General features: G+C 44.3%; 2 protein-coding genes across 7 annotated transcripts in view; one reads left to right on the top strand and one right to left on the bottom strand.

The window, feature by feature from the left end:
- Positions 1-284: 284 nt before the first annotated feature.
- Positions 285-18,808, top strand: ADPGK (ADP dependent glucokinase). Of its 4 annotated transcripts, XR_014229299.1 has the most exons (8): positions 285-546; positions 3,533-3,758; positions 5,004-5,066; positions 5,329-5,449; positions 7,972-8,168; positions 9,028-9,126; positions 9,823-17,310; positions 17,417-17,473. XR_014229299.1 is itself a non-coding variant. In XM_082322712.1 (7 exons), exons 1-7 carry the CDS (start codon positions 332-334, stop codon positions 10,372-10,374), a joined length of 1,470 nt encoding a protein of 489 aa, XP_082178838.1. In that variant the 5' UTR covers positions 285-331; the 3' UTR covers positions 10,375-18,808. The 4 variants fall into 4 exon arrangements, 3 of the variants coding, with proteins under 3 accessions (XP_082178838.1, XP_082178837.1, XP_082178839.1); XM_082322712.1 differs by having other exon boundaries at positions 9,826-18,808; XM_082322711.1 differs by having other exon boundaries at positions 9,823-17,546.
- A 130-nt stretch (positions 18,809-18,938) lies between these two features.
- The window catches only part of BBS4 (Bardet-Biedl syndrome 4), a 39,706-nt gene continuing 31,621 nt past the window's right edge, over positions 18,939-27,023 (bottom strand). For all 3 annotated transcript variants that reach the window (XM_082322718.1, XM_082322716.1, XM_082322717.1), the window contains 6 exons: positions 26,696-26,848; positions 26,403-26,574; positions 25,891-25,960; positions 21,985-22,126; positions 21,398-21,608; positions 18,939-19,986 (listed from right to left, as the gene is read on the bottom strand). In XM_082322718.1, coding sequence (XP_082178844.1) covers positions 19,835-19,986; positions 21,398-21,608; positions 21,985-22,126; positions 25,891-25,960; positions 26,403-26,574; positions 26,696-26,848 — 900 coding nt within the window. In that variant the 3' untranslated portion in view covers positions 18,939-19,834. The remainder of the gene's footprint in view (positions 19,987-21,397; positions 21,609-21,984; positions 22,127-25,890; positions 25,961-26,402; positions 26,575-26,695; positions 26,849-27,023) is intronic.

The raw sequence follows: 27,023 nt of genomic DNA, 5'->3' as shown, positions 1-27,023 counted from the left end.
CCGGCCCTGAAGCACGGCGATGCCCGGGAAGGAGCCGCTCCCCCCCTCCCGCCATTTCCTCTCACGAGGCGCCGCCGCGCTAGCGCAGCCTCCGCCTCCCGCCTCATTCCCGTAGCTAAGTTACGCAGGCGACGCAGCCGCACCTCCCGGAGCTACGCAGATTGCGCTGCGGGAGAGGCCGCGCCGTTCGCGTAGGGCCCGCCTCGATTCTCGAAGCGGCTTTACGACAGCTGGCGCCCGGCGGGGGCGGGGCGCTACGGAGGCGGTGTAAGGAGCCCCCGCCGCTGGCGTCCCTCCTCAGGCGTGGCGGGGGAGGAGCGGCCGCGCCGCGATGTGGCAGAGGTCGGTGTGCGTGGGCCTGCTGGCCCTGGCGCTGGGCTACCTCTGCCTCCTGGGCCCCGAGCTGCCCCACTCGGCGCTGCGGCACCTCTCCGCCTCGCTGCTGGGCGGGCTGCGCCGCGCCCGCTCCCTGGAGGGCCGGATGGTGGCGGCCTGGCAGGCGGCCATCGTCCGCCCGGCCCGGGGATGGGCGCGCGTCGCCGTCGGGTAGGTGCCGGCAGCGCGCGGCGGGGCGGGGAAAGAGCGCCCCTGGCGGCGGGGCGGGGGGAGGCGCGGGGGGCGCCCCTGGCCCTGGGCCGGGCTGTACGTCCGCATAGCTGCGTGTGTGCGTGCGTGCGTGCGTGTATACGCGCACATCAGGGCCTCGCCTGCCGGGTGGAGATCTTCCGCCGGCGGCGATAGCCGCCGGCGCGGCCTCCGTGAATTCCTGTGAGGCTCAAAGCTGCTTCGTGAGTCGCTGGGGTCGCGCTGCCCAGCGGAGACCCGGGAGAGGCCTCCGCTCCCCTGCTGCGGACGGGCGGGAGGAGAGGCTCGTCCGGGGCGCGAGGGGGTGCCCTGCTGTAAGACCCGACGCCAACACGGCTGGGCGCCCGCTGGAGCTCCTGCCTGTATGTTAAACCTCTCTGTTAATCTTCCAGGCCTGTAGTTTTCCAGGCAAGGGCATTTCCCCGAGAGAGCCACCGGCAAGCGTGGCACCTGCCTGCTGGTGCTTAACCAGAGGTGGACCTCAGCTGAGGGGATTAATGGTCCAGAAAACTCATGTGTTGGTGATTTAAGCATGCTGCATCGTTCAGACCTGGTTGGGAAGCCTGTCTCTGGAGACCTTATCCCTGGCTGGCTTGCCTGTAAAACAAATTTATATACAGAGAATGACTGAGGGGCTTGGAGCTGCTGGCCCATCTCCAGGAAGGTTGCAATTGGGGCGCACGGTCTGGCAAACAAATAGGTACAAGAGAGGAGTTTACGAAGTGGGGAAGTCTGTGAAGCCTTCACGATAAGGGAGAACTAACCGAGTCAAGGCAGAGATGCAAAGGAGAGAGATGAGGGAGGGAAAGGAGAGGAGAAAGCAAGAGACGTTGAAGACGCCTGTGTGCACACAGGGAAATCCAACACCCTTTCTCTTTTTAAACTGGAAAGAGGGTGAGGGGAAAGTTCAGGAATATCACATTGATCTTAAACGCTGGTTTTAAGTCTGACCATTAGTCTTGCCATTATATGTAGCACTTGACTCACTTTCTTTTAAATATAAGGACATGACAGGGTAACTTGACTTAACTAGAAGATTTGGCCTTCAAGTGTTTGAGGAAGTTACTCCACCTCAATGGTTGTGTAGCTGATACAGTGTTAGTTGGAGTCTGTCTTGCTCTTGCATCGTGGTTGATGCAGACTTTCTCCCCTGAATATATGACAAAACAGGTTTTCCAGTGCCTCATTTAGTCTTCTCTTTTGCCATACCTTCACTGGAAAAGAGCCAGCCATCTTAGGTTTATTCCTTGCTTTCTGCTTTGCTTTAAAGCAACTAAATATATATAATATATACACACACACCAAGCACACGGGGCCTCCAAGTTCAACAGCCAAAACAGTTCATTAGTAGCATATCCCTGCTGTTAAAGGAGTTATTAAAAGCACGAAGTGTGTTAGCCGAGGAATGGCAGGGAGGGAGAAGAAAGACAGTTGGAAGATGATTAGAGGTGTCTCACTTGAAAGAACTGTGACTTGGTTTATGTCCCCTTGCATCTTTAATGATTCATTAAAATATAAAATTGCTGACCTTTTGCCACAGTGAGTTTGGGGCTAAAATGCTGCTTGAGCTTATTGTTTCTTTGGTTTTCTTTTCTTTGCTGTGCGAGGGGATTTTTCTCTCCTTAGTGTATGAGATGATGCACAACACAGAGGATTTCTGAGCTGGTTACCTTGTGTACTGAAAAGCCTCAGGGTTTTTAATGATGTGCTTTATTTTGTATGATACAGCCTTCATGTGTTGCAGCCCAAAACATGTGTGAAAGGCCACTGACAAGGAGGAATACTAAATGGCTGTGCCTTTCACACTGATGTGTGAGCAGGCATTGGCATTTGGAGTGTCATGTGGATAGACACAGAGTAAGTTAGAGATCCTGCAAAAGTTTTATAGGTTGTTTGGATCCCTGTCAGGGAAGCGTGGGGCAGAGGAACAGAAATTGCACTTGACAGCAGTTTCAGAAGATGCTTTAGTAATCGCTGGTATAATCTCAGTAAATATTTGGTATAGATTGGTGTCTCTCTGACACCAAGGAGTAGAAACAAGGGCAAGTGTTCACAAACTTTCTTCCTGGGAGCCTGGTTCCAGCCCAGAAACTTTCCTATTCTCTAGTCTGAATTAGACTGTGTTTAAATTGATGCTATTTATAAGAAATGGGATCTGGAAGATTTGAGCTGCAGGTTAGTCTTCACATAAAGTCTAGATCTGCTGAAATGGTTCTTATCACTTCCTAACTATTACAGGATTTTTCTCCTGTTTCCTCTATTTGAGAGAAGAAGGCGTGGTAATTCTGGAAATTTGGGATGGTCCTTTTGAAATTGCAGTTTTCAAATATTCCAACTGAAAAATTGCTCTCTTGACTCTTTTTAAACAGAACCAGCGTGGGGGGGTGGGGGGGGGTGGGGGGGTGTCATTTTGGTTATTGTTAGCAGTAGTTGAAACTCAAGAGGCTGATCTAGTAGACTTAAATACTTTGTTTTGTTTTTAACAGTTCTGAATTGCATGTACGTTTTAAACCAGAAATATATTTTAAAAAGCTTCTTATTTTAAGAATTAAAAATTTAAAATGTTATTCTTATTGTGCCTATTCTTTTTTGAACAAGCCTAAGGCAGCAAATGAAGTACAACGTGTACTGCAACATACACAATCACCTTTGGACCACGCAGCTTACTCTTTCTTGTCTTAATTCAGCAGAATGTTAGAAATCCCTCTCTCCTCTACAGTGCTGGAGCGCAATAAAAGCACATCAAGAGGAGAATGCTTTAGTAGAGAATTTCAGGAAATTCATATGCCTTTGTGGTTTTTTTCATTTGGTTGGTTGTTTTCCCCCTTAGCATGAGGGCTGTGAACAGCAAACATCACTGGCTGGGAAGCGATCTCGTTGTATTGTCTCACAAGTGCCCTAAGGTACGTGTGGTTTTCCCAGTATGCATTTTGCTTCTCTCTTCCAGCGTCAATGCCTGCGTAGACGTGGTTCTGTCTGGTGTGAAGTTGTTAGAGGCGCTCGGTCTTGAACCTGGGGATGGAAAAAATCATGCAGTCTTGAACTCCAGACAGGACCTGAAAGAAGCATTCGCTTACTTCATGGAAAAAGGGGCAGCTGCTGAGCGCTTCTTCAGCGACGCCGAGTCTTTCCATCACATTGCACAAACAGCCTCCGAGTACCCTGGTGCACAGGTATGTCTTCCACCTGAAGATAAGCTTTAAGAAGCATGTTTCTTATTTTCTGCATCGTTGGTGACTTTCATTCTCTGTCTAGTGAGAGTGCAAATTGTTTAGGAAAGAAACCTATGCCATAGCTTGAATGTATTAATGACTTTCTGCAAAACTCTGCACCTGCTGCAAAGAGTAGGGTTTTCAATGGTCTATCCCTTAATTGCTTTCCCAAGACTGAAATGTCAGTCCAAGATGCCTCTGTAAGAATACTGTTATATGGGAGCCAGATGGGGCTGATGCTGTAAAAGAGGCTCCAACATCTTGTAATGAGGCAGTAAGTGAGGAAATAGATCCAAGCATTAGGAGTTGTAAACACTCTGATCAGCTTCAGCTACTTAACACAGGATTTAAACTCCCTGTAGGAGTGGTGAAAAGAAATAAATATTTTTTCTGAAGCCTCCCTTTCCAAAAGCAAAGTTTTGTTGCTCTAATTTATACTGGGTCTTCTGAATCTAGCTTTATACCTTGCTTGGCAGTTAGCTAATTTCTACAGACTGCCTAATGCTTATGCAGTTCGCCAGCTGCTTTTGAAAATGAGGAAAAGCTCTAAATGTTTTCTGTTGGTCAAGACTCTCCTGTGTTGACTTGTTTCTCACCACGTTTGCTACGTTGGCTTTCTGGAATCACCTGATTATTAGCTGTGTCCTTCTATAGCCTGTTTTCCGTCTCCTCTGAGTGCCTGTCATCCTCACGACAATCTATATTCTTTGGTTTCAAAGCTCACATTGGAGTTTTCTTACTTGAAAGCTTGGCCTTTCTTACCTGAAGAAACTTTCATGGTTCCGCTTACTTCATGTGGGCATAGGTAGCAGGTTTACCTTTGATTTCAAACTGGAGGAAGTATTTTTGTAGTTTTTAAATGATTGCTTGTCAGCCTTGCTAAAAAACCACAAGTTACGAACTGCCACAGAAAAGTTGCATAGAAGTAGGGGCTGTTTATGTTACGAATGAATTGATTTGTACAGGGTTGTGAGTTACCTGAAGGCGAATATTTAGATTTTAAAAAGTCAGAGAACACTGAACTTGTTGAGATTTCAGAGAGAATTGTAAAATTGTTTTGCCTTCAGCCCCAGTAAGCTTTATTAACTCCTGTAATGCTAGACCCTTGTCTAAAAAGGTAGAATCTCTAGCCTGTACTGAGGACTAAGCATGTATAAAGCTGTGAAAGCAAGACAATGCCCATACCAGCCTCTGTTTGTTTTATAGCTTTACGTAGGAGGAAATGCTGCTCTCATTGGTCAGAAGCTTGCAACAAATCCAGACCTGAAGGTATGTGTTCCAAAAGTTTCATGCTATTCGCTTGTCTTTTATGAGGCTCACGTTACTTCCCTGTAGATTTTGGGGATCTTGCAGTTATTTCTTAGGTTATGGTGGAACATATGGTTGGCCTTACAAGTTGAAAAGCATAGCTGACTTTTTAAAATTGAATTATTATTTTTTTAAATCAGTTGTCTAGGTGATGCTTAAATGCACTGAAATAGTGGCAAGGGACATGGCAGGGGATCCTTGATTGTTTTTTCTTGTTTTCTAGATCCTCCTTTGTGGCCCAGTTGGTCCTAAACTCCATGAACTACTTGATGACAATGTGGTTGTGCCAGCTGAATCCATGCAGGAAAGAGATGAATTCCATCTTATCTTGGAGTATCAAGCAGGTAGTTGCCAAAGGCTGGATTTTAAATGGGAACCCTGAACATCACTGAGATAGTCCTGGTTTTAAAGTTGTTTTTTTGAATCGGTTAATTCCAGAAGGACTGTGTAAGTTATCATTACTGGCAGCTGTCACTGGGCTAATCTGGTAATTCCATGTGCTTCAGGGAGCTGTGGTAGGTGAACAGACACCTAAAAGTCTTTTGAAACTTTTTTCCTTTGTAATATGGTGTCGTGGTTTAACCCCAGCCAGCAACTAAGCTCCATGCAACCGCTCGCTCACTCCCCACCAGTGGGATGGGGGAGAGAATCAGAAGGGTAAAAGGGAGAAAACTCGTGGGTTGAGATAAGAACAGTTTAATAATTGAAGTAAAATAAATACGAACAGTTAAATAGGCAAAGCAAAAACCGTGCACGCAAACAAAGCAAAGCGAGGAATTCATTCACTACTTCCCAGCGGCAGGCAGGTGTTCAGCCATTCCCAGGAAAGCAGGGCTCCATCACACGTAATGGTTACTTGGGAAGACAAACGCCATCATGCCCAATGTCCCCCCCTTCCTTCTTCTGCCCCCAGCTTATATACTGAGCATGAGGTCATATGGTATGGAATAGCCCTTTGGCCAGTCTGGGCCAGCACTCCCCCCGGTTGTGCCCCCTCCCAGCTTCTTGTGCACCTGGCAGAGCAGGGGAAGCTGAAAAGTCCTTGACCAGTGTGAGCACCACTTAGCACCTGTTTAACAACAGCTTAGCGCTACTTAGCAAGAACCAAAGCATCAGTGTATCATCGACATTGTTCTCATCCTAAACCCAAAACACAGCCCCATACCTGCTACCAAGACGAAAATTAACTCTATCCCAGCTGAAACCAGGACATATGGTTACTGTAAATACTGACTCGTGTTGCTGTCTTGCCATCCCTTTGGTTTTGTATGCTTGTACACTATAACCTATAGAAATCAAGTGGACTTTTTATTTTGTTGTGATGAATAGCCTATAAGCCTAAGCAGACCTGATGGATGTAATTCTAAAGCTGTATGAACACTAAGTAGTCCAGTAATTTTCTCTGGCCACAGAAAGGTACCATTTAACCACATGCAGATGAAATTCAGAGTAACCCTAATGTAGTGGCTAAATCAAATCTGCATGTATTTTCTTGCTGTTTTCAACCTGAATCATTCCACTGGTATTGTCTCAATATATAGCTTCAGAAAGAGTTACATTGGTGTGGCAGAAGAGGGAGTATTTGGCAAGGAGGGAAGGCAAGAACCACCTTAATTAAACCTTTTCGGCAGCAAAGCTCAAGTGGAGCAGCACCCAAAGCATGCACTCTGATGGACTTCTGGCTGAAACAAGGTTACGATAACTGACAAGTGCTGTTACACAGTAGCACTTGTAAAATTACCCTAATCTCTAAGTAAATCTTAATTCTTCTTGCTCCTGGAAGCATTCTCATTAGATGATACATTAGTGTGTGATGTCTCCTTTTCTCACCATCCTTGTCAGGTGGCAGCTGCCCTCCGTCCTAGACAGAACTTTGCCATAAGACTTATCTTAAGAGGAGGCAGCACTGATGGCTGTTGATGCTGTTTTAGTGGCTTTTCCACAAATGCTGGTCATATTCTCCATAGTGTAACCAGTATACAGTCTGGGAGAGCTGAGTGAACGAAGTACGCGGGCTGGTTCTAAGGTGGAGATTCTGCCTATGATAGCCTCAAAAATGCTTGTGTCTCAAGAGCTTTCTGTTCAAGCTGCGCTTTGTGATCGGTGTTTGTTTATTCCCTTACATTTCTTTCTGTCCAGTTATCGTAACTGGCACAAGGAACTGCCTGCTGCCTGAGCAAAGATGTGTGTACAGATGGGGAGAACTGCCAGAGGGCTGGCCAGTTGGACTGTGCCTTGTGTAATTTGTATCCTCTCTAAGCTCACTGTCATTACCCTGTTTTCTCATGGCTCAGTGTCCCAGAGATGGAGCCCATTTAATTTGTGATCTTATCCAGGAATAAAACCATTTACACATTCAGCACTGATGCAACACTATTCTGCAGATCATTTCTGGGAGCTGCGCAGTCAGGAACAGTAAGAGCCGTGAGACTTTTCAGGGTGTACCTTCGTGATACAGCTTGAGTCAAGCTAACAGGTGGTTGTTGCCAGAAGGGGGAGGTCTCCCCTCTCGTTGCATGTCCTGCACGCTCCAAATGTTTGGCTTGAGCTGGCTGTGACGCTCACTTGATTGCACGCTAAACTAATAAAACTGATTAAAACATCATAAAGCTTGCAAAACCAACAAGTATTGAATTTTCCTTCTGATCAGACAAGCATCTAAATGAGGCAGTGGGAGTGAGTGAAGAGAATGAAGGAGAAAAAGAGCAAGACTTCTTTTGTGGCTGGCAGTAGCTGTTAATTGGGCACAGTCACGTTGTGAAGCCATGCCTTCGGATTCCAGCAGGATATCCCAAAAAAATCTCCAGATACGTGGTTTGATTTGCTTCTCTTCTGAGTTAACTTGCTTCTATTTGTTTCACCCTAGGTGAAGAGTGGGGACAAGTGAGAGCACCCAATGCCAACCGCTTCATCTTCTCCCATGACCTATCAAATGGCGCCTTAAATATGCTGGAAGTGTTTGTGTCCAGCTTGGATGAATTTCAGCCAGACCTTGTGGTCCTTTCAGGACTTCACATGATGGAAGGCCAGAGCAAGGAGATGCGGCAGAGACGACTTATGGAGGTAAGATACTTGAACACCACCATAATTTCCATTCCAACCAATGCTTCATGGCAAACTCTTGGTTTCCCAGGCTTGAACTTGTAATTAGGCTGTGTCTTCAGATCGTCCACAAATCTTTTCAGTATTGCATGCTAAAAGAAGAATGTGAACTGTAGGAATGGCAAAAGTCTAATCCTGTAACACTAACGTTTCTTAGATTCAGTGGGTTGTCTATGGGAAAAAGGTATGGTCTGGTTGTCTGGCTGGAGTACGTTGACATAGTTACTGGAGCTTATCTACTGGCTAAATTACACTTTTCCTATCCCAGATACTAAGATGATCAAGGTTATAACCAAGACTTGCATTCTTGAAGCAGCATCTATGTTGGATAATCCAAGAGGCAGCTTTCTTACCTGAGCCCAAAGAAGCTACACCAAGTTTTCTTTTTATTTACGGATCATTGCCTGTCTTAGCTGAGAGCCCTTCCTGATGCAATGCACTAGCCTTTCTTTTTTTTTTTTTCTTTTTCTCTGTTCTAGGATCAGCTGTTCTACAGCTGCTTCAGCTTTGTGAGGATTCTGAATTAGTCCCTTAGAAAAGTGCTGAGTTGGGTGCAGATTAGGGTTAGATACAGTTTTCCTGCTCTGGGATTCTGAAAACTAGAAGTTGTTTTTATTTCTTCCCCTTAGCAGTACGTTCTGGCACTTGTCAGACATCTCATTTGGAATTGTGTTTAAATCCATACACAAGAAGATGGAAGGATGTGTATCTCTGAGTCAAACCCCCTTTGTTCTTTCTGTTTCTTAATGAAAATGTGGTTTAGGGTGTTTTGTTTTTTGTTTTTTGTTTTTTGTTTTTTTCTTTTCCTGTACCCCTGTAGGCTGTGGCCTCCATCTCTGATATCCCTACTGACATTCCCATACACTTGGAGTTGGCCAGTATGACTGATCAAGATTTCATGAGCAACATTATGCATCAGGTAACGAAAATTAAAAGATTTGCTGTTTTTATCAGTTTCCTTTTCTTCAGTATCACAAGGCACAGACTGGTAGATGAAAATAGAAATGAAAACTTAAAATTAGGGCTATCCATTTGAAGATAAATTGAGAACATTGGGTTTAATGTCTGCTATTGCATTCTGAATGCTTCTGTTTTCCGTACTGAGCTTACCAGAGTCTCCTCTGTGCAGTGAAGAACTGTAATGACTTAGAGGACAGATTTGTTTTCTTTAGCTCAGAGAGAGTATTCCTTTTATAAAGGTCTCTCTGGGAAGTTTCATTTAGGAGCATTACAATGCTCTCAGCTGATCATCAGACTGTTTTCAGCAAGGAGTAAGGATTTTTTGCAGATCTGAGTTTATTCAGCAACTGTATTCAGTAAGAATACGATGCAACACAGCTGGGCTGTATTCTCGGATATAAACATTTTTTGCAATCATGGGGGGAAAGTGACCCAGGAGAATACTCACAACTCCACAAATACAAGTAACTTTGGTTTAGATTTAGCAGGCCTCCAGATTTCTGCATCTCTCCAGGAAATTGGGCGCTCCCTTCTGCTGAGGACACTGGCGATAGAGCCAGTAACACAGCATTGTAAAATCAGTACCCTGAATGGGGAAGACCAAAGTCTGATTCTCTCTCTGAAGGGAAGACCGCTGTTCCTGTGTTTCTGTTAGCAGGTCTTTCCCCTGGTGAACTCCATTGGGCTGAACGAGCAGGAGCTGCTGTTCCTCACGCAGTCTGCCTCTGGTCCCCATGCCTCCCTCGCTTCCTGGAGCGGAGTTCCCGACGTGGGTGTAGTCAGCGACATCCTCTTCTGGATCCTGAAGGAGCATGGGAAGACAGCGGACCGGGCCTCTGATCTCACGCGGATCCACTTCCACACCCTGGCCTATCATATCCTTGTCACAGTGGATGGCTACTGGGGCAACCAGGTTGCTGCTGTGGCTGCCGGAGCTAGAGCAGCAGGGACTCAGGCCTGTGCGACTGAAACCATCGATACCAGCAAAGTCTTTCTTAAAGCTCCTTTGGAGTTTGTGACCTCCCAGGTAGAGGCACATTCCAAAATCTCTTTAAATCCAGATGAGCCAGTAGTGCATTGGCACAGAGAAGGCATCTCATTCCATTTCACTCCCGTTTTGGTGTGTAAAGATCCTGTCCGGACCGTGGGACTTGGGGATGCTATTTCAGCTGAAGGACTGCTATACTCAGAAGCATACCCTCAATAGAAGACTAAGACCCTCCTTTTTCTCCGATACTGTACGGTGTCTGAGGAACCACGGTGTTCCCATTAGGATTTCAGCCAGTGATGGTATAGGAACAGAATCAGGGTGTGGTGTGTTTTCTGGATATAACTGAAAAAGAGCCAAAGAATAATTCCAGGTATAAACTGTCAGATACATTCCAGTCACTTGGCAGTGACTCGAACACTTCACATTTAGGTGCAGATGTTTTAGTATTTAATGTGAAAATTGGCTTTGCTTTGTCTTAAGCATGTGGGGAGGGAGACGAATATCAAAATCCCTGTTTGGCCTAGGTTTGCTGTTTGTAACTCTGAATGGGTCTTGTTTGTTAGTGCTGGAAAGTACGGCAGCCAGGAGAATTTCCTGCGTGTGGATCCCAGGGAGAGCACAGCAGTGCTCGGCCTTGTCTTGCCTCTGATAAATTAAAAATAAAAGGCTCTTGCGTTATCTCCTCACAGCACATTGCTACGTGGCAAGAGCAAACCTTCCACTTGCTTGGTGTGATGATGAAATCTTTTACTGATGAAATTACCTCTCGGCTTCAGTGCCCCCAGCATTGGAGGGAGCCAGAGTCCCAAAATGTGACTGATGCACACTGTACCTACTCCTTAAATGCACAGAGAAAACCTGACTCAAGGCTGCGTAGATTATTTTGGGAATCCGTTGTCTCTGTGGCTAATGGTATTCAACTGAGCCCTAGTAGCCCATGCTTAGTTTTTTGGCAACTAGAAGTGAAGATAATCAGGGTTTATATTTGGGGAGACAGCTTTCTTTTCTTGTCAGGTAAACCACAAAACGTTACCTGTGTTTGCTGTACACTAAATACGAAGAGTTCCAGCCAGGGGGCTCACAGCTGGTGTTCTTTCTTTGCTAACAGTGGGTGCTTATATCTGGTATTTTACAGAAAAGCTATTGAGTGCTGGAGACTAATTTTTTTGTTTGAGAACGGTTGTGCAATTTTCTTCAGTTTCCCTGCCTTCTATTCAGAAGGGTTAATTTATTAGGGGAGGTCCCTCTGGAAGTTCAAAACCTGCAACAGCGTTTTCCAGGTAAGACTGAAGTGAGGAGGGCTTTTTTAGGGCTTGGGTTTGGTTTTTTTTCTTTGACTAGGTCAGCAATAGTTTCTTTGCTCTGGACAGCCTTTGAAATTAAAAAAAATAGAACCATGTCTCCTTGTTAAATACTTTGCTTGTATTTTTTTTCCTCTTCATAGTCGCACACTATGGATTACATAGCACCAGCATTTTTTTTGTCTCTTTCCAGCATGGTTTTGTCTCTGTCTGCTTCCAGAAACTTCAAGCATATATGCATAGCTTATTGTACACATTTTTTTCAGTATAACTGAATTAAATGCAATCAGCATGTCTATGCAAGCCTGTGCTGTACCGGAATTTGTAGGAGGTCACTTTAGGTCAGTCTTTGTATCTGAATGGAGGGGAGGAGAGTCCGTATCACTTAGGCTGGAGTGATCTGTTTCAGTAACGCTGTCGTATTGCTGTCTGTGATGTTCTCCTGTTGGAAAATGCCATCGTGAATGCTCTGTAAGGATAAAAATTTGACAGCTGTTGTAACTTGTACTGACTTAGCACACAATGCTGTCTGTCAACCTATATTTAACTTCTGCTTTCCCTCTGAGCAAAAAGTCTTCTGTGCTGTACTGGAGAAATGCAGTCAGTGCTGTTTTCCTGCAGCTTATCCCATCCTGATCTTCTGTTGCGTCTCAGCATTTTATCTCGGTGTAGGATCTTAAGACTGGAAGTATTTCTATCCACATTTTTTTTAATTATTATTATTATTGATAAATAGTAGCATGGGACTTGGGGTTGTCGTTTAGTCTTCCCACAGAAAAAATAAATTAAAAAATTCTTCTTTCAGCCACCTAAAACGTCTGAGGCCATTAGCAGGGTTATTTTGCAACCTTTGATCATAGCTGCCTGGCACATCACCCCTAGGACCACCAAGGGACATGCATCCTGCCAGCTGGAGAACTAATCCTTTGCTTACGCTAGGTTCCACTTTCCTGACACTGGGCCAAGCTGTGTGGATTCTCAAGTTGGAAACAAAACAAAACTAAATACACACAAGCTGTCACCAGCAACGGTCCTGCTGCTGTATTTCACTTCTCTCTTCCAAAAATATTTGCAGGGATGCGCAGCTGATTGGACTGGCATCACCTTATGGCCATTTAAAATCATGTAACTGCACTCAGAGAACTTGTCCAAGGGTAAGTTATGCTTGGATTTAGCAAGAGTGTTACAGGCCTAAATTATCTCTCTTTTTTTTTTTTTTTTTTTAAAAACTACTTTGAATAAATAACTGCTGTAAACAAATATGAAAAAGAGGTTTATTTCTTAGAATTCATCTGGGCCTAAAAACTAAACTCTAATAATCATTATTATTATTAATTCATCCTTCCTGCTGCTCCTGTTCTTTCTCACCAGGTAATATTTCTTCTTTGGCCTGTTGTCGGTGTGGTGTGAATGCCTGGCACCGTGAGTCACTTCTCAAATGACAGTAGCACGTGATGGCTAGACTGCTGCTCTATCTATATATCTGCTTTGATCAGGCATATAGAGCTCGCCAGGTCACCAAATTCACTTCCCAAGGATAACTCTTAACAAGCGTGACCTGTTAATCAGATATGCTGTTGGTATCCCTGATTAAGTTTTGAAACAATCTATATGATAATAAAACTGAATTGAATGGCGGGACGCAGCAGCCTGTCTTCACTTCATGTTTCACATGCTGTGAACACGATGTGCTTAGCTTCCCTCTGCCTTCCAAACTTAATAAGGGTTGCAGAGTCTTTTGAAATCTTTTTGCTACACATGTAGGCTGTCTCACACCTCTGCACAGCTACAATAGCGACAACAAAGAAAAGCTGCTTTGTCTTTAACAGACCTTGCTGAACAACAGAAATGGAAATAGCTAGTGGGGTTTTTTTGATCTGTATAGGGGAAAAAAACCCAGTGAATTTCTATTGATTGTGGGTTTTGTTGTTTGGTTGGTTTGTTGCATTGGGTTTTTTTGGTTTTTTGTTTGTTTGTTTGTTTTGTAAAATACAAAAATCCTTGGTAGGTGAGAGATTTTTAAACAAATTTTTCTAATGGATTATAAAAATCCAGATCTCTCTTCACCATGAAGAAACAGAAAAATTGCAAAAATACCAAAGCTTCAAAACCAGGCTTGACATGACCTCTGCTTTCCCCTGATCCTCTCTGTCTCTACAAATCTTGTTTGTTCTCGTGTGATACTCATACCTGGAAATCCACAGTGATGGATGACTCAAACCTCAGCTAGGCTCATACCCACGAACAGAAGGGTTTCCACTGGAAATGTTTATTCACACATAGTTTGCTGAAGATGCAATAGATGAGCTCATCATTGTGACAGTAAGCTAGCGGCTCTCTAGATGATAAAACTTGTGCACATTGATATTTCCACTTCTCTGTGCCTGTAGCCAGTGCAGCCGCATTGGTTTTGGTTTTTTGTCTTACCCTTGATCAAAAATGAGCAATGCTTCGTATCTTTTCTGTTTATGTTGCTTACTGAAGGCCAAGTGGTGGCTTACTTGAGGTGCGTGAATCACAGGAGGCTGGCAGACTTTGAAAGGATACGTTCCTTCTCTGCTGTGCCTGTGGTGACGTGCAATTGCTACTTGGTCATGGGAGAGCCAATCCCAAATCCAACTCTTCCCAGTTTAAAGGCTCTTTACTTACTCCCTCGCCAGGGGAGTTTCACAGCATTGCTAAGGAATTACTTGATTTTCTTTACTTCTGTGTTTCTTGGTTATCTCCTGTTGTGTTATGTGAGATCCAGTTAAGTTTGCTCTTTTCTCATGAGTTCCTTGTTACAGAAATGGTGCTGAAATTTTCTTGCTTAGCTGTTATGCACTGCCTCTAGCAAAGACCTCATCAACTGCTTTGACCCTTGTTAGATGTTGCTTTAAAGCCCAACCCCACTTCTCAGCTACTGGAATCCAAAGCTTGGATAGCAGCAGAGCGCTAGATCCATTTGGAAAACTGTCAGCAGTGTTTATGTATTTGCCATCAGTTATCTTCTGCCCAAGTTTATTTTAAGACCAGTTAGCCTAAGGTAGGGGTTGCTTTTTGTAGCCACCTCCCAACGACAATAACAGAAATAAAAAGTAGATTTTTTTTTTTTAAACTGTGAAAACGCTTATGTTGGATTTTTTTCTTATTCCGTAATGATGTATTGAATTATCAGGAATTACGTGCCACAAGGTGACCCTTCCAGTCACATCCTAAGAAAAAAGTTAAAATGAATACTGGGACAATTTTTGTGAGAACGGTACAAGGCAACATAACTCTTTCCAGTTACCCTAGAAGTTGCTTACACCTCTGTGTTGTTTGGCTCTCTTTTCGGAGCCTACAGCTTAGGTGAAAGCTGATGCTGTTGTCAACGAGCAAGCAGCTAAACTGTCTCTGCGTTGATATTTGGCACTGGCTGCTGATACACGTGCTTGGAGCAATCTGTTCTGAAGCAGTGCTGTCAAGTACTTCTGTCACACAATGTGCTGCGTTGCTATTTCTGGTGTAAGGAAACTCATCAAGTTTTTGAGTACATTTGGAAGAACAGTATAAAAATGGAGGGAAAACACTGAATTTACCTTTCTATGGCTTTACTTGGATTGTTATGTACTGCATTAAATCAGTATTTGAATGTGAATGTTTGTTTCAAGCCATATTAATTACGTTCTTCTCTAGTGCAATTAATGTTTTGGTAAAAGCATACAGTTAAGTTTTAAACCTGTGATCACACCAAAGTGGTAGTTTCATGTTTTAAAAAAAATTACATGTCTGTAGACTCACTGGTTAAAACCAGCTAAAACAGACACCACAACAAAGACTGTCTCACATTCTTCATTCAAGCACTAACAAGGTTACTAGAGAGAGAAATGGGAGTATTAAAGGTTGTCTTTGCTCTTTGTTTTGGAAGTTTGAGTGATAAGGGGCAGAGGAAACCTCTTTGCAACAAGTTCTTTTGCGTAGCATACCCCTTGGCCTGCTCTCATCACTCCTGTCTGCCTTCTGCTTCACCAGTGCTGAGTCTGATTAAACTCTTCCGTAAAACTTGATCTTAGAGCCAGAAATGATTGTTCTCCTGTCTGTTCAGAGATGTCAGATGAAGTTCTCCTCTGTAACAGATGGAGCAGTTTCTTGCGTAGTATCTCAGGTGGATCCTAAGTGCCGACCAGGCTGAATTCTCAGGGAGTTACTGATCCAGACTCTTGTGGGAGGACGTTCTCTCAGCAAAGGAGACAAATGCAGGTTAGAAATAGCACGCATGGCCATTACCTTCTGTGCCGGAAGCTTGGAAAGGCATCTGTTCCAAACAGCTCGCTGTCGCTTTGAAAACTGAGTCTGGTATCAGCCTTTGCTGAGAAGATCTCATAGCAGCTGAAGAATACAAATGCTGGCAGCTAAGGGGGAATGATCTCATTAAAATGCAAGTGGGGGAAACAAAAAAAAAAATACCCTGAAAACCTCCCCTATGAATTTCTCAGGAAAGCTGCTCCTTAGTCAGTGCAGCCTGGGTAAGACTGGGTTCAAACCCCACCTCTATCTTTCATGATTTTTTTTTGTGCAGTTTGGTTTGAGTGAGTGGTAAAGCTTTCCTTGTAGCAGAACTGTGTTTTCTATTATATAAAACAGTCTTGTACTACTTATTAATACGTGCTTTTTTGTAGTGCATTTATGTGTGGAGCTTATTATTTTAGTAAAATTTGGGTTTTTTTCGTTCGGTGCTGAGGCTTGTCTGTCCCTGAAGAGGCTTTGCCAACTGAAACACACTTCCCAGGGGGGAAGTCTAAATTTTTAATGTCTTATGCAAGAACGGGATGTTGAGTAGGACCCAAGGTCCACCTTGCACAACAATATTGCCTGTCAGTGACCACAATTGGCCAAGATCGCATACAGGAGCATGGCAAGTATGCACTAATACTGCCCATATCATAAATCAGCATCCAGTTGTCTCAGGGACCTCAAAACCAGAGTTGTCTGGGTTGAACACACGTTGCTGGATGGATTGACCATTACTCTTGGCTGAAACAAGGTCTTGCTGCTCAGGCGTTGCTATTTGAGTGTCTTCTGGTTTCTTTCCTGTGAGGAAGTCAGGCTGCAGTCCACCTTGTAAGCTCTATGATTTAACCTGATTAATGATATACATTTTTCTGAAAGGGGAAAAAAAAAGTCCTAAAGCAGATGGTTTCTACTTCCCTAGAAATTAAGCTCATTATTCTTTTCCATCTTAAAATTTCAATTATGGGGGGAAAAGAGAAGATTAGAATTATGGCTGATGCCAGAAACAGGTTTTGGAACATAAGGCGTGATTTCCAAAATCCCTAAATGATTTCGTACAGTCCTGCTGAAAATTCCTTGCTTCATTTCAGTTGAAAGAACAGTCCAGCCTCATTCTCATCATTAGATAGCTTAAAAAAAGCTCTCCATAAAGATACTATGAATTTACTGTATGCAAATCATTTACTGTATGCAATCAATTTACTGTATGCAAATCATCATCACAATACCCAGGGGAGGAGAGGGAACAGGACAAGGAACTGCAGTTCTATTTATTATGCAACTGTAATTACATATTTAAAAATGCTTCCTTACACATACACAAAGCTCCCTTCTGCTCTGTTCAAATCCAGAAAGTTACAAGGTGCTACTGCTTCTTTTCATAGGAGAATTGGTTAATTGTCTGCATAAGCTTTTCACCAAAATATATATTTATTTTAAATACCTTTACAGTACCTCCAAATGTAGTATACCCTATGTACTAACGTGTAACATTTACCCTATAAAAGCATCCTAACAGCCAAGAAGGTCATAAGTTACAGCAGCGGGACTGGGTGAGAGGAGAGAGATCGTTTATTGTTCCTTGTGGCTCCGGTGGGCTGTAAGTTGAGAACAGCACTGGGACGAGGGCTGCTCCCACCTACTGAATAGAGCAAAGGAGTTTCATAATGCTACAGTCTAAGGTCACTTTTCTTTTTTACAACAAGCAGAAGGCGGGGAAAGCAGCTAAGAAAATCAAAACAAAGGGTCATGAGCAGATGGAGGGGAAACGTTCCTGTATCAGCAATGCTGGTGCTCACCTGTCTGTAACCACGCTGTTCTGGTCACTGTTCCTTGTATCGGAGCTTCCATGGCTTGAAAGCCTTTGTGATAAGACTAAAAGATTACAGCAATCGACTGCTATTGGAAAAAAACTGTCTTGAACTAAAGTTTTGGGGGTGAGGTAAGGAGTTCCCACACATGGCCTACCCTTGCTCTGCAATCTTAACCTCTTCTTCACAGGCACTCTGTTACACTGCAGTAACTTTCAGTGTAAAAAGTTTAATGTGAATAAAAATCGCTGCACTGTACCTGATTTACACTGCTTCTTGTCCGGTTTGTTTAAATTTGCCAGTGCTCCACAAAAGATCCTTTGTTTTCTTCAACTCCTAGCATGAGGGAAACCTTACAGGAGCGCTACCCAGAGGCTGTACAGATATAAAACCAATCAGTAGAGGACAGCTGGAAAAAAAGCCACATTTGAGATAAGCAGGCAGTTTTGGCAATCAAAACAGAGAAGAAAGGGGTTCCTACTCTTTTAGTGTTCTCTAGGGAATAGGCTAGCACTTTAGTTCCTGGTTACGCTCTAAAGATGCATTAATGTCACTCTGGATAATAGCAGCTAACCACAAAGCCCAACTGAAGGATGTTAATATATCGAGAGCCCTGATCCGAGGCTGCTTTTACGTTGTTGCTACGGAGAAGTTTCCATTACTAACCTTGCTCTGTTGGACTTGTTAATTATGGAGTGATACAATGCAACAGTGCAGAACTAAAAGCAGGAAATACACATTTTTAAAAGCTGGGTAGCTTAACCAGCAAATACACTGAACCCTGAAGCTTCAGTTTTGTTGGGGAAGTGCTACACATTCTGTGTGGAAAACTCAGATTGGAAGTCCCACAGCAATGTTAGCTTTGTGTACTTCTCGGTACAGAAGGGAGGATGAGAAAAACTATACTTAACCCAGTTACTGGTGCTTTATGTAAAGTATGATGGTGCCGCCTTTAGTTGCCAAAAGCAGTTGTTTTGAGGACCTGTATCAAGCTCTGGATAAATCCCAGAGGCAACAAACTGACAGCAGCAGAGAAAAGGAAGGCTCAGATTCTGCTCTTCAAGGATAGAAACTTTCAAAGCATCTCTAGGATCACATGGGCATTAAAATTCCTTGCTCTGCTCACCAACGGGCTGCTTTGCTGCCTTGCAGCTAGCATGAATGATTTCTCCTAAAATGCAACTGTAAGAAGGGCATAACTAAATTATTCAGAGCATGGCTGCTGTCATACTAAAACAATTTAAATTTAGCATTGAAGCTGACCATATCGTCTTTTCCGAAAAGGCTTGCTGTTTTTTCCTGCAAACCAATCCTTCCCCCCATGCTGGGCCATACAAATTCTCAAGGAAGAACTCCAATAACATGAGCAGAGCTTCCCTGAGGCTCATTTACCCTGTTTCTCAGCAAACAATTAGGAATTTGGCAGACTTTTTTGCTGCTGCAGCTAGCTTGCTTCCAGAATAGCCAGCCTCTGAGCACTTGCCTTACTGTGGGCCAGCTTTGCAACTTTCGTGGCTACCACATAGAAGCTTATGCTTAAAAATAGGTTGGATTCAAGAAATACAGGATCAGAAGATGAACAGTCCTAAAGAAGCCAGCTCAGTCAGCTGGCCAACACACATGCTGCTAGCCCATCACAGCAGGTCTGCTCCGGCCATCCATCCTCCACCAGATCCTGTTTCAGCTTCCTTTCTTCAGCCTTGGGAAAGCATTTACAAAGTCTTGCCCTTGTGAAACAGGGCGTGACAAGCCCCTGTTTCACAGTAAGCCAGGCTGTGCTAGTCCTGAGCCTAGCTTACTGCTCTGCACTTGCCCTGGTGGGGTGCACTACCTTCACCCCCTCTCTGAGTGTATTACCACTGACCTTACTACAGCCTGTGCAGGGCTTCTTCAGCCACTTGCAAGTTCAGCCACTGGAAGGGTTTGACCCTCTTTGGGATCCAGGATGCTAAGTCACTACTGCTGGCTTTTCTAAACATACTGGATGCCTTAGCATCCTTCTGGAGCACTTACACCCAAACACTGAAGACTGCCAGCCCTGTGGAGAGATGGATCTCCATCCTCCAGTCTTTTGTAGTAAGCTGTGACCACACTAACAGTAGCTACGCAGAAACCTCTTCTGATTGCTGCAACGACTCCTTGGGACAAGGTAGAGACCACGTACTAAAATCACTAACAGAAAACAGCTGCATTTAGACTGACAGTGGAGTGAAGCCACTGTGGGTCAGGGGAGAGGGCAGGTCCCTTTCCCCACAAGTCGGCAGGCAGCGCTGGAGATGCTCCTGCACCTGCCTGTCCCGACCAGAGTCCATCCTAGTCTGCTGCCTGCCGGCTCTTGCGCTTTTCTTTCCTCTGTTCCTCCGCCTCTATTGGTGCCGAGGTCTCCTCGGGGGTTGTTTCTGAGCCCAGTTCTGGTTCCAGAGGCAGCGAGGGAGGCTTTGCAAGCGGAGCTGATGCGCCAGCACCTGGGGAGAGAACACAGTTATAGTTACTGTATGACTGCACATCTTTTTTGTCTATTCTTTTCGCCCTTCCAGGCAGCATGGAGATACAGAACAATCACAGCTATTAATTATTCTCAGATTTCTTCTGTCTAGCATTAGCTTATCAATAGCACTCAACTCTTGTGAGCTATCCAGCCAGAGACCTTACAGTACCCAAAGTTCTGCTGAAGGGAAGCTAACGTACAGGATCGTATTCAGCTGAGCTGCTGTGAGAAGACAGTACAAACTTACGAATTAACTCATGCTTTGGAAGGGAAAATAGATCCACTGAAGCTGGTTTATATTCAAGCTGGAGCCAAAACCACAGTACCATTTTCAGTTCACAGTTTTAGCAAACTCAAGGAGAGTTTCCAGGAAGTTAATGTAGCTACTTACAGAACAAAATCAAAACAGGACACTTCCATGCTGAAGTTGTTTCTACGCTTAGATTTAGGCTGGTAACTGATGTTATGAACTAGCTCCCTTCTCTGATGTGGATGACAAAGACCCCAGACTCCTGTATGTTTTATTTTTCAGGCTTTCCTGACTAAGTCTTCCCTGCATGCAAAGTTTATTCCACGTGTGAGAAATGGAAGAGGTCCTTAGGGGTGCCAAAGAAAGAAGCCTGGTTACACAACCTCTCTCCTAGTTTAGTCCACAGGAAACAAGACTAAGAGTGACAGAAAATCACCACGATGAGCAATATCCCTAGCGCATTCCTCCTTGGAAGCCAAGGGGTGAGAGGCGGTCAGGCTATGAATGGTGGCTCAGGAGATGCTCCTACCCAGCCCCAGCAAGAAGCAGCATGTACAGCCATTGGCGTAAGCCTTCTAAGGCTGACGCTATCTCCTGAGCAACCTTCAGTCCAGTGGCCCGCTCTAAAAGCTAATCCAGCAACATTTGCAAGGGAGGGACCTGGCTGGACAGCTTCAAAGCAATCCAGTTACAGTTATTTTTGTAAGAGAAATGATAAAGCGCTTTAGAAAATTGTCCGCCATTGTCCTTCTCTCCAGCAGCCTGTCTGTGCGTGTCAGCTCCTGGGCTCTTCCCAAGGAAGACAAGAGGTCTGGTTTCTGAAACCACCTCCTTTCCAGAACAAGATCTCAATCCCATGCTAATGGAGTCTTGCCCATCGTGGCTCAGACAGGAAGGGAAACTTTACTGGCTTTCCTCACCCCTGCAAAAGCAGGATAGATAGCACCACAGAGAGCATCTTCCTTCGACACTTCCTTAACTCAGAAATCTGGGAAAATTATTTCCAAATGTTGACATGACTACTATGTAAGCAAGTCAATACCTTCCTAAACACGTGCTGTAACTGTACTCAAAGGAAGAGAGATTTCTTTTCTCCCCTCCCACAGTTCTACTTGAAAGAGAAGCAAAAGAGAAGTACCTGGGGGAAGCTGGATGGTTTTCCCATACCCCGCAGCTGAGGACATGGCTTGACCCAGGGCCTGGTTAGAGCCCAAAGGCTGCTGAGTGCTGGAGGATTTCCCTGACATAGCAGCTCTCTGCTTGGATTTAGACTCTTTAGAAGGCTTAGTCCAAACCAGGCTCTCCCCCACCTGCAGGGCAGCTCCCATCTTCTGGGCAACCTCCACCATCTTCTCAAGAAGCAAAGAGAGAAGACCACTGTAAACAGGAATACTTCAGACAACAATATAGTCAACAACACAGAAAAACCCAAAACACAAGAGCTCTGCAGAGCTGGCTACTGCCTTGGTGCTCGAGGGAAACATCTCCGCTAATTCATTCCCTTAATTAAGAGGGAATCTTGTCTTGCTGTGTATTGATTGAAGAACTGGGCTTCAAAGAGCAGAAATGAAGCAAGCAGCTCTCAGCAGGCAAATGCTCTACTTAGAAAATCTCATAAGCAGAATTTCTTCCTAATAATTGGACTCCAAAGTCAAATTTCCTCCTCGTTTGTTGCCAGTCTTAGCATGGCTACTTAGTTCCCGCTCACAATTGTTAGGCACATACCTCAGGGTCAAAGTCAAGAGTACTGCTCTCCTTCAGTGCATTGACCTTCTTCTCCATCTCCTGGTACTGGCAGAGTGCTCCCTTCTTGTCGCCCTGGTTATACAGCAGGACAGCATAGTTCAGGTTGACGAGGGGGTTGCACCTTCAGCAAACACACAGAATGCATCGCATTCAAGTCAGGGTAAGTGTTCCCACAGTGAATAAGCACTAAGATGTGCTCAAACAGCAAAGCTGGAGACACCTTACTGTCTGGCACAGACATGCCATGGGGTACTCTGACCCCAAAGCAGATGAGGGGCTGCACAGCCAGAGTCCTTTGGGAACATGAAAGAGTTCCACATGCCCGGGCTCAGCAAAGTATCCCAGTGTCCATGACAATATAAACGACCCTGCTGATTGCCTCACCTCCTGCAAGGCTCTTCTCTGCAACCACCAATTCTTTGCACTTGGGGACCATCTCAGGACTGTCTTTAGTAAGTGCCTGGTCTCCCAGCCCCTTGCTCCTGGGGCAGATAGAGCAGTGATGAGGACTTTCATCATACTGTGAAAGCTGATCTCTGCTCTGACTTATCTCAGACTCTCACAGCTCTCCCAGTTTGTAGGAGAGCAGTTTGTTGTGGGACAGGGCAGTGGAACAGACTCATGCTTATTGATTGCATTTTACAACACAACATGCTACAGAACATCCTGTTTACATTTCATTTTCCTCACCTCTTCTCTCTCATTCACCCAGCAAAAGCATACATAATTGTATGTATTTGTATAGAGAAACAGTAGGTGATACCTATTCACAAAGGACTCGAAGAGGAGACCAGGACTGCAGATAACACTGTTACCCTGTGCAGTCCTGCCTCCCTTCCTGATGCAGAACAGCATATGAAGATTTCAAAAAGGCACAATTGTTCCACATATTCTCATTTTCCACAGTATCCGTTTTCTTCACTAGGATACATTAACCCCGAACAGCAGCTTTTCTTCTGACATAGCCAGGAATGTGAGCAAACTAAACCATAGGGAAAGAGTGAGCTGACTCCCTTGGCTCTGTAATTGATAAGCAAAGCTCTCGGAGACCTGATCCTTCCTTAATTGCCTGACAAGCCACCCTCAATAAACTGCTCTGACCATTTTTTAGCTGTCTGAATTTTACCCTTATTTTGAGGAAGCAAAATGCATGTGTATTATCTGACAAAGAAATGGAATGCAAGAGGGTCACCAGCCCCAGCATGGGAGCTCATGCAGACGCTTGGCTCATCTGGGCTGCAGGATGAGACCTGGAAGAGCAGAGGTTGCATTTGGCCAGAACAGGGGACGTGCTGTCGAGGGGTGCATGGAAGAGCACCATCTGACTGCAGCTCCCTGCAGAGGAGCCGCACACACGTATCACTGCACATAGGTCAGCGAAGGATGCTTTGTAGTTCGCTCAGTAAATGTGAGCGAGGGACTGGTGCCCTCTCCTGGAGTCTGGCAGGGATAACTGGAGCCATCCAAGGACTCCAGCACCGAGGCCTGGGGGGCCAAGACAGGGAGAACATCCTTTGTGAAAAGTGCAGAAGGGAAGGCTTCTGCTAACACTATTCAATAAATAGAAAGTGTCATCTGCAGGCCGTTACTATCCATCCTTAGTAAGTTATATGACAGTGCTGCAAGAAAGAAGACTATTAGAAGAAATCTGATAGCATTTATAACCATTGGTTTTCCTTTAACTGAGAAACTGGAACACTGATTCTGCCACAAAAAAAAAAAAACTCCTCACTGTCTTTGCCAAAGCAAAGGAAGTAATGCATGAAAAAATAAATATCAAAAACCCATCTCTTCGCAAAAAAAAAAAAAAGCAGCCAAAAAAAGAAAATACAGAAAACCAAACCCACACACCAAACACTGAAAACAGAGATCAGACAGATCTGGGAACAGCCAGTTTTAAAATTAATTGAACCTTATCAAGCTAATTCGCCTTCAAGAGCTGAGAAGCAATATGATGGTTAGAAAAAAATCAATAGCTAAATAACCACAGAAAGAAAGGACAGCTATGAGCTAGAACTAGTACTAAGAAGAAACACCTTTTTTAAAGATTTTTTCCAAGATGCTTCCCTTTCCAGACCCCAGCATGGCACCCAGGCCAAATGTCACAGCACTGCTATAAAAGTATTTATGGCAATGGAAACAAACACGGCTATCTTCATCCCAGCCAAACAGTTCATAATATGCCAGCAAAGAAAGCCTGTGGGGACATGGATTCAGCCACACAATAACTGTCTAAAATATACAGCATGTCAGCTGAACAAGCCTAACAAAGTCTGGATATTCCTCCCAGCAGGCCCCAGCAGTTGGCAATCATTTTTGCTTTGATGAGGTTTTATTTTCCCAGTAAGACTATATAGCCATAGCATCACAGTAGTGCCAAATATTTAGGCAAATTTGTAGAGCTAAATTTCTATTCCTTCTCTGATCAAAGCAGGCAAATTCATGACTAAGCAGGCTGAGCAATCTTTAAGGTCCTGTACTGCCTTGCTAGACATGGAAGGCTGATTAGGAATTCCAGGTAAAGGAGCTGAGTGGACTCAGTCAGTGATGTTGGTAGGAATGACTGAATTGCCACACGGTCTTGCACAGCAATACATTTATAAATCTTTGACATAGTTTGCACAGGTTCAGTTCCTCTGAGGAGGCTGCACAGACCTACTGACATTTGAAACAGATGTAGAAGTAATATTTAAACCTGCTTTGTAATTCTGTTGATGCATAAGCATGAAGAACTTCAGTGCCAGATGTGCTGGCTGTGCTGGGCTAACTGATTCAAGAGCTCTGGCATGCGTGCAAGCCAAGTAACTCCCAGTAAACATCGGAGAGCATTTACAGCACCTGTTTGCAAAGAGAACGGCACTACAGTGTCAAACACTATTTTTTGAAACCTACTGCCCTTTATAATGGGTTTAGGAACTTCCAATATTCCCAAAATTAAGCCTGGCCAGTGCACCTAGGTTATAGAGGACAAAGGAAAATGGACCAGCATCTTCTCATGCCACCTTGTGGTGGCCACTGCAGATGGAAAGAGCATTTCTGTCACAGCTCTGTCGCCAGCATACTGACTACTGGGCTCAGGAGCACTATGTTGGCTGCTGTAAGTATGCAAATACTCACAGTAAATTGGGGAGAAGAATCACTATCTAATCACCTACTAGTTAAAATCTGAAAAGTCAAAAAGAAAGGTAAAGAAAAGCAGAGACAGGAAGCCAAAACTCTTCATAAATTTGAGACAAATTTGTTTTTCTGACTGAAAAGATGAAATACTGCAAGGTTCATTTTAACATTTCTGAAACCAAATGCTCTGATTTAAAGAGCCAGATTGCAAACACAGACATTGTTAACTAAATAGAGGAGAAAGGGCTACAGTGCTGCCCTTTTATATGCTTTATACTAGCTTCTTGCCCACATTCCCCCAGCTAAAATCTTCCCTCTGCCCAATTCAGAACAGGCTTTATCCCAAGCCTCTCATTGCTCTGCACAGTGCTCAAACTTTGGGTTACAAAATATTCCGGGATGACTGGTTTTCTTGTATCAAATCTGCTCTGCTGTGCATAAATATTCACTGGAAGGTGGCCTGGAATCCAAAGTCATCACCACTGACTCACTAACTAAACAGCGAAATAAAATACAGCTTTGGGTTGGACTGAAACAAAATTTCCCTTTCATTTTTCAGAGCTGACCTGAATTTAAAAAAAAAAAAAAAAAAGAAAGAAAAAAGGTGGTTTTAAAACAGTGACTTGCACAGCTGCAGGAATAAAAACATTTCCCTATCGCAAACCATTTAGGGACAAAGTAGACAGAGGGACAAAGCATGCAAAGGAAGCCAGGTGAGGGAGGCAAAGCAATGCGATCAAACAACTGACAGCTAGGATTAAGACTTACTTGTCCAGTGCCACAGCTTGCTCATAGGAACGTTTTGCATTCTCAATGTCTTCAAGGTTTGTCAGAGCAACTGTACCAAAGCAAAATGTACACACACAAGTTGATGCTTTGCAAAGACTTCATCTTTAGAACAATTCTGAATGTGATTACATGGTAAAATAAATAGGTGCTAGCAGGATTGTCTGGACTGCTGCCAGGATTAACCCTACTAATGTCACTTCTAACAAACATTTGTCTCGCTTGATCCCAAAAATGTCCAGTGCTGGACACACCCACTCCTTGGGCAACACAAACCCAAACTCTTACATGTAAAAAGCCTTTTCTAATGTTTAATCTGGATCTGACTGATTCACCACAGAGAGAGTACAGACTATTTGGATTTTATACCTGTCAGTGACCTGCTGGGGAACAGCTTCTTAGTATAGCCTTTATCCAATATTTGTTTACTTCAAACTTTCTGTCTCTATAACGTTGCATCCCCTAAGCTGGATGTCCACTGGAGCACTGCATACCTGCAAGGAGCATATACAGCTCTCCCATCTTGGGCTGGAAGTTGATGGCAGCGCTGAGGAAGTGGAAGGCAGATGCATACTGCTGCATCGTGAGGTGGACTAACCCCAAATTGTACAAGATCTTCCAGTCAAAGGGAGCCAAGTAGTTTGCCCGCTTCAGGCAGCTGATAGCCTTCAAAAAAGGAATAAGCGTGCTGTAACACAGCCCACCCAGAACAGACCTCCTGTCTCTGCCACAGGAGGAATCTCGTTCTTGCATGAAGATGAAAAAAGAAAGGGAACCAGATACTTACTGCTACGTACTTCTTCTTCCCAAAGAAGCACATCCCAATGTTGTTCCACAGTGGGGGGCTTTCAGGCACAGTGCTGGCTACCACCTTGTATTTGGAGAGGGCAACATCAAAATCTCCATGGGCCTGCATCATGCTTCCAGCTGCCAAGGTAGCCTTTGGGAGAAGACAAGTGACCAGCTGAGGAACTGAGTTTCCCCAAATATAGCAAGAAGACAACAGGATAAAATTAATAAACTAAAGCCATCTCAAGAGCAACCATTTAACTTCTTCAGGTGTCTTCTTCTAGGGGCTGCCAAGACCAACAGCAGGGAGCAGCTGGAGACTCTAG

Source organism: Platalea leucorodia (genome assembly GCF_965183815.1).
Source record: "Platalea leucorodia genome assembly, chromosome: 9".
Taxonomy (NCBI): Eukaryota; Metazoa; Chordata; class Aves; order Pelecaniformes; family Threskiornithidae; genus Platalea; species Platalea leucorodia.
Note: the sequence above shows the minus strand (reverse complement) of the source record. Positions and strands in the feature narration are given on the sequence as shown.

Excerpts from the sequence above, each read along its gene's own strand:
- ADPGK (XM_082322711.1), top strand. The coding sequence starts at position 332 with ATGTGGCAGAGGTCGGTGTGCGTGGGCCTGCTGGCCCTGGCGCTGGGC. Across the intron at positions 547-3,532 it reads TGGGCGCGCGTCGCCGTCGG|CGTCAATGCCTGCGTAGACG; the intron begins GTAGGTGCCGGC and ends TCTCTCTTCCAG. Across the intron at positions 8,169-9,027 it reads GGCAGAGACGACTTATGGAG|GCTGTGGCCTCCATCTCTGA; the intron begins GTAAGATACTTG and ends GTACCCCTGTAG.